General features: G+C 37.4%; 1 protein-coding gene across 1 annotated transcript; it reads right to left on the bottom strand.

Annotated features, from left to right (window-relative positions):
- Positions 1-3,811: 3,811 nt before the first annotated feature.
- On the bottom strand, positions 3,812-8,532 carry LOC113280864 (ribosome biogenesis protein BMS1 homolog). Its single transcript, XM_026529438.1, has 12 exons — positions 8,406-8,532; positions 8,116-8,288; positions 7,926-8,028; positions 7,679-7,791; positions 7,395-7,582; positions 6,882-7,089; positions 6,283-6,516; positions 5,837-6,085; positions 5,488-5,697; positions 4,944-5,237; positions 4,722-4,856; positions 3,812-4,197 (listed from the first exon to the last, which is right to left on the bottom strand). Exons 2-12 carry the CDS (start codon positions 8,269-8,271, stop codon positions 4,042-4,044), a joined length of 2,046 nt encoding a protein of 681 aa, XP_026385223.1. The 5' UTR covers positions 8,272-8,288; positions 8,406-8,532; the 3' UTR covers positions 3,812-4,041.
- Between the last annotated feature and the right edge of the window lie 7,398 nt (positions 8,533-15,930).

A 15,930-nucleotide genomic window follows, 5' to 3' on the forward strand; every position in this document is an offset into this window, starting at 1 on the left:
TTGATTATTTTAATAATAATTGAAAAAACCCATTATTTTCAGAAACATAAAAAAGTTATTTTGAAAAATTATTATAATCATTTATTTCTTTTAAGAAAATTGAGTTGGGGTTTTTCTTCTTAATTCTTTTAAATTATCGAGAGAGAGAGATATAAAATGACAATTGGGGTATGGTTTTTAAAATCGTGTGATTCAAACAATTCGCTTCATCTTGAACGAAACCGTTTCGAATCGCATCTTTAAACCATTTAGTCCAAGGATCGGTAGTCAACCTTATTTGAATACGCTACTCATTTTTTCAAAAAATGAGAGCGTCAGGTTTCCAAACCATTACCCCTGCATCATACACTGAGCTTTTAAGCAGCGTTCCACCTCTTTTTTCTATTGTTATTTAATGAACTACATTAATATATCAAAACGAAAGACCAAACTAGGAAAACACAACCCGAAGCCATTGTTCTAACTTGGTTGTTGAGGTTAAAATCAATATATTTTATACTTATATGTCAAAAAAACAAATTAAAATCAAACCTCACAAATATTTTGTATGATTTAGTGATATACATTTACAATTTAATAATCAATCATGAATCTTCGATTCACGATTCAACATATGATTCGATTCGCAAATTTCAAAAAATGATTTACGATTTAAAAACCTTGAATAAGGGACTTAGAAAAAAATTCTAGATCATTGATTTTTCCTCTCCTTTTCTAGATTCTTTTTTATAGATAATCAATTATTTGAGAAAGGTGTTTGTAAAAAGTTATTATAAAAATGATTATACAAAAATTATTTATCTACTTATAATTATCTATAATGATAAATAGATAATTATAAATTTTACCAATCAAGGCCATAGTAACCATGCCTTCATTTGTTCCCATGAGGTGGGGATTAAATTCTGACATGACCTTTTTTTGTGATATCATTGTTGATATGTGTTTTCGTGCTGGTGTCCCCGTTTGGAAAGAAGTCTCTTTGGGTCATATATCTAATGAGGGTGCTGATTTGCGACCTGCTGATATTTTTATCTATAATTTGGACATTGGTCACGGTATGTGTTTTGATGTAAATGGGGTCTCTCGTTTTACCGATGGTGGAGTTCGTGCTTTCCATCCAGGTCTTTCCTTAAGTACTGCCATTATGCGTAGTAAAAATAAAAATATCTTGATAAATGTGTACCTCAAGGCTATGGATTTGGTGCATTGGCATTTTCCACGTTTGGTGAACTTGGGGACGACACGGTTGAATTTTGAAAGAGATTGCCCAATCACTTATCTAGATTCGATGTTAACGTTAAGAGATGTAATTTTTTTTTTCACAGATTAGGGATTGTGATTCAGAAAGGTGGATCCCAGCTTGTTGCTCGGATTCCAACGAGTTTCATTCGATCCTCTCTTGTTGTTGATGTTGATTAATTAAAACATTAAAATGTTTGGTGGAAAAAAATTGATAAATAATTTTTTTATAGCGACTAAATTCAGTTGGGTGAAATGTAATTATTTATAAATTGAAAATTTTGCATTTGATCAAGGTATTTGGTTTTATTTAGTTGAATTTCCTTAGAGTTTCTTATATATGTATTATTTATTTATTTTTAATTTATGAAATATAGAGAAAGACTTTGAAATAATTTAAATTATTTTTATTATCGGAGAACCGGAATTGTTATCGGATAAGATTCAAAAAATATTTTGAGTATCCGTCCGATACTATCGGATAATGGATACGGTTGAGGTCATATACGTGTCGATAAGTATAGTTCACAGGTATTATTATTTTATGCAAATTATAGGAACAAGGTGTCCAATATCTTGGGGTACCTACTGGACGCATCAGGGGGTCACAGGATATCTGGGGACTATAGGCTCGCAATAATATTCGTTCATATTTTATTCGGGAGTACGACTGAGTTACTATGATCTTATCTTTGGAAAAAATCCTAAATTCGGGATTAGTACGGACTCTTTATAAACCTGTTGTGAGGAGTCGAGTCATAATAATCGAAATCTTCCATATTCTAAACTTAGACGGCGGCCCTTTGTCATTATGATCCGTTAAACTGCAACCTTAAAAAGAAGTAGTCAATGATCATGCTGTGAGCTTCCAAGATTTTCAAGCAATTATATATATGAAAACCAATGTTTCGTTGAAAAGAGATTGATGTGGATCAAAATAATTGGGGAGTGTTTGCAGTCATTGAATATTTGATATGTTACTGCATCGAACAAATTATTATATGGTACGATATTTAATGAGGTTTCTTGGATTTTATTGTAGGACGGATCATTAATTCAGCACGCACTCTCATTCTACCGGTTGATGGTTGGTAAATCTAGTTGGCGGATTCAAAATGCCCTTGCCATCAAGCTTGCTTGTATGCATGGACGGAGCTCAGGGATGGCCCCCGCCCTCTATTTTTGTTTAATTTATTAGTGATTCTTTAAAATTCTTACTAATTAAAAGCAAAATCTCTTAATAAGCCCCCCTAAATATTTTGTTTTGTCTATTAGCCCTTCCTGTATGAAATTTCTGGCTCCGTCCCTGCTTGTATGCCTGAACATTTTGTCGAAGATGCAATGGGACTGGTCATTTTTGTATCTCGGATACCTAGAGCTCTGGATGGGTTTATGCTGGTAGGCTTTTTTTACGCAGTTTCAGTGATATTTTGATGCTTTCTATGTTTATGAATAATCAACTGTTATGCTTTCTTGTGAACTAGTCTATGCCTTTGGATATTAATTTTTTGCTGACATTGCTGTTATCAGGATGATTTTATGAACTTCATTATAATGTTTATGGAGGGAAGTCCCAACTGTATCCTTATCTCAGAGGAAAGATGGTAGAAGTCTTGATCTGCTGGATGCCAGAAGGAAGGTATCACTTGAACAGTTTTGCTTGGCTACAGTAACACAATCTTGTGTGCATCATTTAATTCCATTGCATGTTGGTTTGGTGTGCAGTGGTTCATCTTCAACAGCTTCTCTTTTGAAGCTCATCAATTTTTCCTTGAGTTTCTTGTCGGGAATCTTTTGAAGCTTCACGTACATATTCAGGTAAGTGTTGTGACTTACAAGTATCTCATTTTGAGAGCTTTGGAAGGATTCTCAGTACAACACATTTAGAGCAGTCTCTTTTAACTTCGAAATAAAAAACAGAGATTCATCTTCATTAACTTCTTGTCCTTATTTCCCAGATATATTTTGTTATCCACTTTTTTGACACGGTATCTTAATTATTATGTTTCCCATCTGGTGTCTTGACTTTAAATGTTGTTCTGATTGTTGTACATTCTTGTGCAGTTTTGTGACAGGTTCCTAGCCATCACAATGCATTAGTAAAGGTTGTTTTAAGATCGTATATGTATTCTCTCTTCTTTCTGTCTTTTTATATATATTGGATCTAGGAGTTTTACCTTCTGCTGTTGCATATACTTCTGGCTTTCTCACTTCTTGTTATTGTCATTTCAGATTGACAAAGAAGAGGAGAAGGGGTGTATTTGAACTTTCTCAAAGTATGTTTCTTCTAGACGGAAGTCTAAACAGAATTCTGAAACTGAAAGAGATAGAAAAGAGAATTCTGAAACTGAAAGAGATAGAAAAGAGACGGTGAATACCGTGGAATGGGAAAGGAGATCATCTCAAGAGAGGCAAGAGAAAACCCGACAGTTCCATTCTCAAGAGAATGTTTTCTTTAATTTTACTCGGCACTCATTTCAGTTCTCCTCCACTTCATAAGTTCTACCCCATTATATTTCGATGCAATACACCCCTGTTAGTACAATAATTCATAAACGGAAAACCACACTGGTGCGAAAATAGTCTTTTCAGATATAGGATCCTTCCATGATGAAGTTCAACTCTTACTATAACAATACAAACAGTTACACTGAAAGATCGAAAGGATAATTTTAAGATTCTGCGGAAGTAACAAACTCCCAGATATAAGCAAATGAAACCAATACTAGTTAAATTATATTACTAAATAGCTTGTCATAAACAACTGCATTCACAAAAGTCTCCTCTCTTACCAGCTCACTACTGTATTACCGGTACTACCTTACCACCGTACCTTCGCAAAAATATATCGAGTCCCGTGACTTCTTCACCGTCCTTGGTCACCGTTGGTTCCGCTCTTGATATCACCCGGCCGTGACAAACACTAAATTTGCTCCTCTTGAGTGGCTTCAACTCCTGTACAATGGACATAATATCAACCATATCAGATGCAATTTTACAGAGCTAACAAAACGCAACTGAATCCAAAAAATACTCCGTCTGTTTCAAAAAGACAGTCCGGTTTGATTTTGTCAAAAATATTAAGAAGACCATAATAGTTTATAATCTTACCCTTAGTTACTTGCCTAATTTATTTCAATAAATATGTTAGTAATAAAGCAATGTCAGAACTAGAGAACGATAACTAAATTATTTTGATAGAATGTCTCTCTTCAATGCTACACCTTCTTACCCAGGCTTCAATAATTCCAAAATTTACAAGGAAACAGATTAGAACTTAAGAGAAGGAAATCCCAATAAGAAACATAATAGGATATAGAGAGTTAGAGACTAGTCGAGCTAGGACTAATATAGCTGGCTGTCCTATATTATAACACCAACCAACACCAGTCAGCAGCAGAAAAGGCATTAAACCAGAAAAATGAGTTCTCGCAAAGCGAGCACACAGGAAAGATCTGAATCAGCCCAAGAGTTCATACCTCTGATGAATAAGCAGACTCAACCACTGATGAATAAGTTGACTCTAGTGGGTTTGGTAAAGTAACGAATGAAGGTTTCCCCTCACAGATAACCACGCCATGTCGCTGATAAAACTTCCGCTTCCTCCGAGCAACCTGGGTTTTGATCCAAATATAGGTAAATAAGTAAGTGTGGACTTGTAAAATGTATGCACTGAAACTGGGTTATGATATGGAGAAAACCTTTTTGTATGAAACGGCAAGCTCGTACTCGACGATAGGAGCGAGGTTGGTCGCGCCGGCAGCGGCAGCGGGGATGGTGGCGGCGGCGACAGCCACAGTGGCGGCGGCGATGGCGGCGATGGCGGCGATGGTGCCGGCCATGCTTGCTTCGACAAACTCTAAGGGTTTGGAGAGCAAATTAAACTGTTTGAAGAGTGCAGGAAGTGCGAGTGTGGCCGGAACAGGAAAAAACAAAGTGTCGCCCATGTGAACATAGTCCTTAAATGTGCATTCAAATAACCGATCTCCTACAACCTGCACATAACACACGACAGATATCAGGAAACCTTACAGTTCGAATTCACTTGCAAAAATAGATCATGCCAAATAACACACTGGACAGCAGTGCAAAATTCAGTAGTGTGAGACATAGAAAGATTAAAAAAGAACACAAAAGAAAAAGGGTCACAACCTGTTGTTCTTAATCTAGAAATCAAATAGAGAACTCATAACAAAACCCAACGGCAAATACAGAAGAGAGGATTTTGTTTCTAGGCGCACAAACCTTGTCAATCTTTCCCCGAACTCCGCTCTTAGTCTGGATTGGTGCACCTATAAACTTTAACCCATCAATTTGAAAGTTTGGTGCAAACTTGATACGAGCAGTCTTCCAGCAGGTGTCAACAAGAGTTACTATCTTTTCTACGTTCAGCAATATCTTTGCGTCAAGATTAAAATCAAGAACGACGCCCTTGGCCATAATCCGAAACTCTTCCTGATTCAAACGCACATATCACTTAAGAAACAAAGTTCTAGATATGAAAAAATCAACAATTGGTTAAGCAGTAGCTTCAGATTGCATCCTTGAATTACAAAAATGTATAGGATAGAACAATGGAAATTGAAACTCAGACCTTATCTTTCAAACAATTAAGATTAGTCATTACAGCAACAATTCTGGTCTTAGGAGGTGCAAGAGGGCCCCAAAACACTGCAAGACACTCCTTATGTTCTGGAGTGTAATTGAGAAGTTGATGATTCCCATATTCGTTTTCCATGGCATAAATAGCAGTTGTCTCATAACGCCTCCAACCAGCCGAAACAGTGATTGGAGCACCAGTCATCAACAAATCCATACGCCAACTATGCCGCTTAAGTTTCACCTGAAAAACAGCACAAAAACATGATCATACAAGCAGCACACGTGTATAAATGCCTTGCTACGAGCTTAGATTCAAATTTTGAATGACGGCTCCTTCCAGTTTCTTTTGTAAGAACCCAACCGCGTGCTAAACCAGTAACATGGTTCCATATAACACACTTTGCAGTAGTAAATAAAACTTAGAAAATGCATAATTACCTGCATATACCCAGAATTTTCCTCTTCTGGAATGGTACCTCCCACGAGAATAGGATGATGGGGATCAAATTTTTCAACTATTTCCGGAGGAACATCAAGAAAATCCAACCTCACATAAGTCCCTGTGCTTTGTTTATCAAGAAGACCGAAGTTCCCAAAAGAATGAACAGGGCAAGGATCATAATACGTTGTAACACCAGCTAAAGAGAAATCCCCAACACCAGCAATATGCACCTGGCACAATACACCTAATTAGTTTATTGGAAACAAAATACAAGTAACCATGTGGTAAAAGAAGTGTATAACAGGTGTGCATGTTCAAAAAGATGAGCCTATCAGACTCATGTGCAGATGACAGTTACAGAACCAGCATAAACAGGGAACTGGATTAAAACCAGAAAACCAAGAAAGGGCGAGCAGATAATCTAGTCTGAAACTCTTATAAAAAAACAAAAGACAACCAACTCGAATCAAATAGTATGAAATACACTATGATATGAAAGAGTATTTGACAAGGGGACAACAAAAACTATAAAGCACATTTGGCGGCAAGTGCATCAATGAATTGAGAACCACAACAACAGAGTTAAGAGAAATACCTTAGCTCCTTTCTTGATACTACAACCTCTGAGATAACCGTACAGACTTAAGTTTTTATTGAATTTTTCATCCCCATGCACTCTTTCTGGAGTAACATCTTCAAAACGATCTACCAGCACATAAGGATGTTTGGCCCGCCATGACAGAGGAAGGAATTGAGGATCTGAAAGCATTTCTCTCAGGTCTCCAATTTCAGGCATTTTGTACCTGTAAATCATACACCGGATAAGAAACCATGATAGACTTTCCTTTAATTCAGATGAAAGGGAAACATTAATATTATATTACTAATGTGAAGTGTGATCTTTCATCTTTGATCATTAGATCAGCTCCTACTGCAAAATATTTATATAACAAAATACCTTCCTTAGCAAGAAACCCTTGAACTAAGAAACCACTAGACTAGAAAGCATTGTTACTTAAAACCTTAACTGAAAAAAAAAAAGATTCAAGCAAACATAATCCTCCTCCATTAGATGCTACTTCGCTAAATTCATCTAATAAAAACTTACAAGCCATTTTCGAGACCGGATAACGTCAGAAGTTTTGCTCCTTCATATATTTCAGTACAGAAATGATCCTCGAGACGCTGTTTGACTTTTGACATTTCATCTAGACCGACCTCGTCAAGATGTGTAAGAACCCCAATAACCTTTGGAAAGCCATGAACTTGTAAAAGGTTACGGAACTCAAATGTTTCCTGAAATCAACAAAAGCGTGCATTTTCTTGAGAACCCAGACATGCCATTCTCAAAACCATTTTACTCATAAAAGATCATTCTTGTAAGTTGGTCACCTGTTCAAACCCATAACTTGCGTCAACCATTAGTATCGCTACATCAGCATACTTTGCGGCGTCAATCATGCCATTAATATCATCGGGACACTCCACAAACTGTAGCCGTATACCTTTACATAGATGAAAACATTTTAGCAAAACCAAAGTTACCCGTGGATATGTTACATCAGCATAATATTACATTAACAAAGGAATTTGAGGTGAATACTGAAGAATATAAATAAAAATAAAAATAAAACTGAACCTGATTCGTTCGGGACTAGGACTGTTGGGAAGGTGCCTTGTGGATAAGGGAAGGGGCGTTGCATACTCTTTACTATAGATTCAATCAACAAGGACTTCCCAACCTACATAATATCAGTATGAAACAAACTGTTATAAACCTCTATTGGGATTGCTACAGAAATTCAAAAGTAAATAGGGGATCTTCTTACCTTGCGAGGTCCCTGCACGACGACAATGTAAGGTGCGGGATCATCAATTGGACGTGGAAAATCAAGGTTGGGGGTGTTCTTGTTTAGAGGTTGCTCATCGTCGTAATTCCTCCGTCCTCTATATATTTGGAAAGCATAATTATCACCAATCTCCATTTGATTTAAAATCCTACCTAATGAACACAAAAACAATTTCTGATTAAACCCTAATAAGTGATTTCCAATTATCGGTTACAAAAACCCTAAAAAAACAAGTAACCACAAATTCATAAGTCAGGAATCACCATCACCTTAAATGGACAAAACTTTCTTCTTATTATGAATGATCGATGTCTGTGGTTTCCTTTCTAGATCTCTCGCCTCGATAGCAGCTGTAATCGTAATCCGATAGAGATACTGCAACTATTCTGGTTGTATATACTAGTATGCCGGCACGTGCTTTTCTTTTGCTCTCGCATGGGCCCTCTTACACGTCACCCGTTCTATCTCTTTCTTTAGGCTTAGACTAAGAGCATCTACAAAGGGAGGATGTTAGGGTCTTTCTTTCTTTATTTTTTTTTTTTTTTGACTGCTTGTGATACTTTTCCCTAAAGGGAAGATGCGAAGATTTGAAGATTACGTGGACGACGGTTAGGCTTAAATCTGCTAATCCATCCTCTAGTTTCGTAAATCTCCTAGAGGATTTAACCATTCCATGTCATCAATAATAAAAATTCAAATTTATTTCAAACGGATTTTTTTTATATTTTAATTTAAAATTTTTTATGTTCTCCGAACAAGCCAATTACGAGTTTGAAACTCTCTGTAAGTTAATCTCATTATAATGGGTTTATGTTACGAGATCACACAATGTAAGTTTCTCGTTTTCCCTAATGAATCTCAAACGCACATATTGTAAGTAAACAAGCAAGAGATGAACATGAACACAAGATATACATGGTTCGGCATGATTACCTACGTTAACGGGGGTGAAGGGATGATCTTATTACTCAACTCAAGGTTACAAGTGATGATTCTTTTCCACAATCTCTCTCTCACAAGGTTACAGTGATATTTCTTGCCTATTATCTCTCTCCGCCCTTTCTATCTTACCTCCTTAGCTTTCTACAATGCATTTTACTTGTAGGCTAACATGTAAATACATCCAAATTACAGTTTGAGTCACGGTGTATCTTTCTTGACGTTCTTCTCGGGTGATGAGTGATGTTTCGTCCGAGATGTTGATCCGACCTTGGTGAGTATGACTCTTGATATTCTTCTTCCCGATGTAGGCCACTTGATGTTGCATGATCCGATGTCGCCAGTCGGGCTAACCCGATTCTTCTTATTTTCTCCAACTACCTTGTCAGAGCATTTATTATTATAGCATCCGACACACGCCTTTCCATCACATTCGAGTTTCTGCTTTACACGTGCTTACTTCACGGGTTCTTTTAGGTATCTCTTTCTTCGTGCCAAACTTTAAGGATATGATTTAGTGCTTCACTCCTTCCTTAGCCTTGGTGTGATATTGCTTAGGATCGCTCCACCTAGGTCTGTGGATTATTTACTCCTACATTTATGCCCCTTCTTTCACTCGTGTACCCAACACGAGGGGAAGAAACCACTTCGATTCCCGCAACTCTAGCCATGTCGCATTTCCCATCATGCAGTTCCCCACTCACATCACCTTTATGACCTGCTACTTTCTCTTCTGGTCATTTTTTCTCATGTTATAAACACAATAGCTAAACCCTTGATTCTTTTTTCATCCTTTTTTCAAGAGCAAACATTCTCTCTTTCCTAGTCTCCACCATTTTTCCTTCATTTTTGCTTCTTCAGTTAACTTTGTCGCCAAGTTTCCCCCCTTTAAAACCCTAGCTTTGTTTAGGTCTTGCTACCGTTCTTCTGTCACTGTTGCTGTTGTCGCAGTTTTCGTTCTTCATCGTCTTTTTCCGATCTCTTATTTTCCGCTTCCCATTTATTCTCCAGTTCTTCCATGGCTTCTTCAACTCCTTCCATGACTGAAAAAAGGTGTGTGAGTTATACTTTTTCCGAAGAAGATGGCGTTCCTCATGATTTCTTGTTTATTGTTGATAGTCCTTCTCAACATGATTATTGTGCTCTTAACTCTATGTTTTCTGATGACTCTCCTCCATTTTTATGTAGGAATGACAAGAAAACTGCCAAAGATTTGACTGATGAACAGTTCGTCAACCAATTGAAAGATGACTTCAACCTCCACAGTTATAACGCCAGTCTCATGTCCGTCCAGAAGGGCACTCTAAAGAAGAAAGATGTCGAGAAATTCTCTCATTCGACCGAGGCGACCATCATCACCAAGGGTCAGCTCGAGCTCGGGTTGCATCTTCTGTTGTATGACCCAAGTCGTCCATTCATCTATGAGGTCTTATCTCAGATTCGTACCTCCCATGCTTTGGCTCAATGGAATGGTAATACTTATCGCCTCATGGCTGAGTGGGAGGCGATGAATAGGTGAGTGTTCTCTAACCCCTTGATCGACCTATGACCCTTCGCACGCGAGTGAGTATACTTCTGACAGCTTTGTCGAAAATTACCGAAGTGGGACTGCTATCAACGGTGATCTTATTGGTTTTGCTGCTAGCCCTCATCGGAACAAAGCTCCTATTGGTGGTTATAAGAAGTTGATGTTAGACGAGGTTCCTGAGGGTGGAATGAAAACTAATAAGCATGCTCGCCACACTAGTGATGTTGTTTGGGATCGGGTTCCTCTTGTCGTTCATGGTCCCATTTTGAGTGGCAATCTTTGGTGTGATGATAAGATGCACACAAAACACTTGCAAGTATACAAGGTCAAGATTTATAATATAGTGATGAGTAGGGGTTTGTCCACAGGGAGAGGAGCATACAAGAAGTTTTCCTAGGCTAACAATGGTGACAATGCACTATGGCAGTGAGCTAAGGGCATGTAAAGTAAATGGCATACAGACAAGAATGCAAGGTAAGTAAAGAAAAACAGACAATAACCAAGGCTTGGAAGGTAAAGCAGCAAAGAAACAGCCAAGAAAAGCAGCAAATAACCAAGGCTTGGCAGCCAAGGGCAGGGTGAGGATTATGCACTGACTTCAGTGCACAAAAGCTACAAGGTGCAAGAAAATAAAAAGCAAGAAAATTAACTAAATTGCAAACACACAGGACTTGAAAATATAAGTGACTGAAATGGAATTGGTGGGTAAGCCAAGGCTTATGATCCACCTTGTGTCCTAATCAAGTGACATGTTTCTAGGTTATGTTCATTCCTAAGCATACAACTAGAAATGGAAGAACACCAACTTGCTCACTAGTCTACCCCTAGCATTGGCTGTCTTTTGACAGTACAGCCAATCACAGGCTCTATGAGCATTGGCATCTCTCATTTGCACAATCAAAAACATACAGGGAAGAACTATCCTAGCTCAATTACACTTGACAGTGCACAAGGCTTCACTGAGCCTTGGCCTGAAATTGATTAGCTCATGCTAACCATATAGTGGCAACATACATACATCATATGAGATAATTTAAACACAAATTGCAGCATATCAGATAACTACAACAGAAGCAAATTGCAACTTTAACTGACAAGCACTGAAATTTTAAGTTCATAAAAATTTGTCTCAAATTCTCTACTGGCTAGTCCAGAGAGGTATACAGTGTCCTTCACACACTCCCCACAACACCAATTTATACCCAATTACCCATTTAGGGTTTTCCCCCAATTTTCCCCCAAAATCAGTAGAACTAGGGTTTGGTGAAATTGATTTACCTACTGTTGATGAGATATTCGCTCCATCTCGTCGACCCAATCTTCTCCTGCTTCTTCTCGTTCCTCTCGAGCTCCAATTGATGCTTTAATCATCATTTATATCCCCAATTTCTCACCTAGGGTTTCAGGCAGAGAGATGAGAAATTGAGGTTATTAGTGATGCTAAAGAGGTGGTACGTGATGGGTTTAGGTAGAATAGAGTTGGGGAGAAAATAGTGGAGTGATTTGGGGTGAGGTGGTGGTGATGGAGACGGACATGGTGGTGGTACGGGGTATGGTGGTTCTGCAGAGGGGGGTGATGGAGGAGATGGGTTCGATGGAGAAAGGGGAAGGGTGCGTTTGTTTGGGGTGTAGGTGCTCGGTCGCTAGGGTGTGAGGCGGGTCCATCAAGAGGTGATGTTTCGTGAGATGGGCCGTGGGATGTGAAGCTGGTAGGTGGATCGGATGGTTCCTCCTGAAGAGGTTGGTAGCGACCGTCAGATTTTTTGATACAACGAAGTTAACGGCTCTAGATGGGGTTAGGTGTTGTAGTGTAAGGCGGAGATATCAAACGTTGATGAACAGCAAGGGAGCGACCGTTGGATTCAACTACCATCTAATCTGAAGGCTTGGAATTTCAGCGCTGTGGTGCTTGGCAGAGACTTCAGATTTTGATGCTCTATGAAGGAGCGACCGTCGGATGCTTCTGAGAACTGATCTGGTGGCTGAGAATGGAGGCGTTTTTGTGTGTAGAAAATGAGGTTGTGCGCACCATTCTTCGCGGCTTCCTTACGTGATTTCTCCCGGCTTTTCACTGCTTTTCTGCTCTTTTCGCTCCGCGACTCATCCAATCTTTATTTACTACCTAAAAAATGCAAAATTAAGTAAGAAAAATATTTATTCTTGAAAACAATGAAAATACAGAATATGGGATAAAATGTAGAATTAATGCATAAAAGATGAGTTAAATTGCCAACAAAAAGGGATAAATATATACATTATTTGGCACTCATCAAATACCCCCAAACCTGAATTTTACTTGTCCTCAAGTAAAACAAAACTAAGGAAATCCTAACTATACCACTGTCGCTGGTCTCTCGAATGCATTTAGCGTATGCACTAAGCATTTTAAACCACTAAGTGTCCCTAGTGGACGAGTTGAAGTCTCGTGAAGGTTTGCTTAGAACGTACCTACAAAGTTCTAGGTCAAAATATAAGCTCATATTCCATCAAATGTGACATGTGCAAAACAGTTTAAGCTCACAGCAAAATGGAGATGTCAATCTAGCTATCGAAGGCACAATCCTAGCACTGATAACAAAAAAAAGACATGTGATAAGAGTGTAAAGTGTATCTACACATGTGTAAAGAAAGATCTGAAGTCATGACTACTAATCACCAAGAGATAGTTTCTCAGGCTAAGAACTGAGGTCGAAATCTAGCTAGCTGTCCGGACTTTACGAGAATTGTGAATGAGTTGGAGGTATTTCACAATTACTCGCGTTGTACATCAATGGCATACACCCTCCTTGCTTATTACAATGAAACAACAAAATGACTCTTTACATGACTCTTATTTACATTGACTATTCTCTTTTTATTTTTGGAACAAGAGATGATGGAATTGATAAATACTTGATTATATATTTTTTTCTCTTTTTTTTTTTTCTGAATATATACATCGTTTTTTTTTTTTTTTTTTTTTTTTTTTTTTAACAAAGAAACACTTTTGATACATAACAAAAAGAAACAAAAGATTACATGACACTTTGCAAGAGGTAGCCCTTTTTGATGCACCCAGTTAAATTCGATGGTTGTCTTTCTTAATGTAACCTCCACCTTCTATCCCAACCAACCAAAGAACAAGCTAGTCAGTTTCGTTCAGTATTCTAAAGTGATTGGCAATCGTAACTTCCTATCAAACACCTTGAAGATCGAGGCCATACATGTATTGGTAGATCGTGCGCGTGCAAATTTCTTATCACTATGTGAATTGTGCTAGAATCAGGGTGCCTAAATATCTAGACTAAGACTCCTAATAAAAATACATATTTGCACAAGAGTCAACATTTCAAGGTAAATGAGCTCCATTTTTATGATTTTTCTAATTTTTAATTTTTTGAATTTGATTTTCAATTTTTTTTTTTTTGGAATTTTTCAATTTTTTCAAAAAGAAGAAGGAGTTCGTTTTCAATTATGGCAAATTATCATGGTATCTACTCTATACCCCCAAACCTAAACTAAACATTGTCCTCAATGTTTCAAAATATGGAAAGAATTAAAATGCAACATATGGAAAGGGACATGCTGAGTAGAGTAAAAGGAGAGAGAATACCCTATTTCGGCGAAAGCAGAATTAAAACTCCGTTATTCAAGGCAAAAATCCAACATATTTCAGCCGAGATCATATTGGATTAGCAAAATTATACAAAAGGAACAAAAGGGTTTTTAAAATTTTATCTACTGGATTATATACAAAAAAAAATTCACCATACACTAAAAGTCTAAAGAGTTGAGGATCAACCCAAAAGAAAAAGTGTAGAGACATAGAAAGTTTCAAAACACTAAAATTGGACTTAAATATGGGGAGTGAGAGTGAAAAACTGAATGAATCACCCCTAAACCAAAATTTTTCAACAGGTTTACTTTTAAGCACAAAATCTTTTAATTTTAAGGGTTCAGGATTCAAAAGGTCTAACTCATAATGGACTGTTTTCGGGATGGGCAAACATGCAATTTCCAACTGTGGCTCTTTAAAAGTGTTATATTTTGAAGCAAATAGTCCAAGAGGACTTGGGAGGCACACAGTTCCAATCCTAGATTAGGAATTTTCAGAAAAGTTGGTTTAAAATTTTTGTTACAAACCAAATCTAGGTTGGGTGGAAGGCCATCAGATTGTGACTTAGGTAGAAGAATAGGCATATCATTATCAATCAAATCAAAATCTTCTAACGCATCTACACATGTCACATCATGCTCACAATCATTAATCACATTGGCAAGATCACAATCAGAATTATCAACATCATCAACAGATTTATTTTCGTGTATCGGCACATCAGGGGAAACATCACATGGAATACTAGAAGAAACATCATGCATTAAGGTCGGGGCAGAGAAGCCTAATGTATTTGAACCCAAAGGTTCCATAACATCTTTAGTATAGACATGTTCTTCTAACATAACATCATAATCATCATCATCATCATGATAGGGATTTTGCAATCTAGGATAATTTTCAATCCTAAGGTCGGAGCTATTACAAGAATAAAACTCTAATTCATGGGGATGACTCATATCATGTGGTGTTGTTCCTGTTTCCCTAACGGATTCCCATTGATGGGTTTTCTCTGCAATCTCGGCTAAAAAATTTCATGCATCATCCACAGATTTATCAATAAACTCACCATTACACATAGACTCAACCATGGTTCGAGATTTAAAGTCTAGTCCCTCATAGAGGATGACGACAAGTCTCCACTTCTCAATTCCATGGTGCGGACATTCACTCAACAAATCATTAAAACGTTCAAAATAGTGAAAAACAGTTTCCTCATCCAATTGGACAAAACAATTGATACTTTGACGAATAGCGATGGTCCTATGATGTGGAAAATTTTTTTGGAAAAATTGATTAGTGAGTTGTTCCCAAGTGGTGATTGATTGTGGTCTCAAACCATAAAACCATGTTTTGGCCCTTTCCTTTAAAGAAAATGTAAACAAACGCAATTTCAGAGAGTCTTCGGACATATGATCAGGTTGCATAGTCCGACAAATTTGTTCAAACTCTCTTACATGAGTATAGGGGTTCTCAGAATCGAACCCTCGAAATATAGGAAGTATTTGTATCATGCTTGCATTTATTTTAAAAGGGTTATTGGTTTGAGGTAATACAATACATGATAATGGAATTTGTATTGATGGATACATGTATTCATGGAGAGCACGAGGTTGGCCCATTTTGAAAAGACACAAAGCCCACTATTTGGTTTTAATGGGTTTGGATTTTTGGGAAAAATTTGGTTTTGATGGGATATAAAAGAAAAAGAAAATTTGGTTTAAAAATGGGA

Source organism: Papaver somniferum, chromosome 5, assembly GCF_003573695.1.
Source record: "Papaver somniferum cultivar HN1 chromosome 5, ASM357369v1, whole genome shotgun sequence".
Lineage (NCBI taxonomy): Eukaryota > Viridiplantae > Streptophyta > Magnoliopsida > Ranunculales > Papaveraceae > Papaver > Papaver somniferum.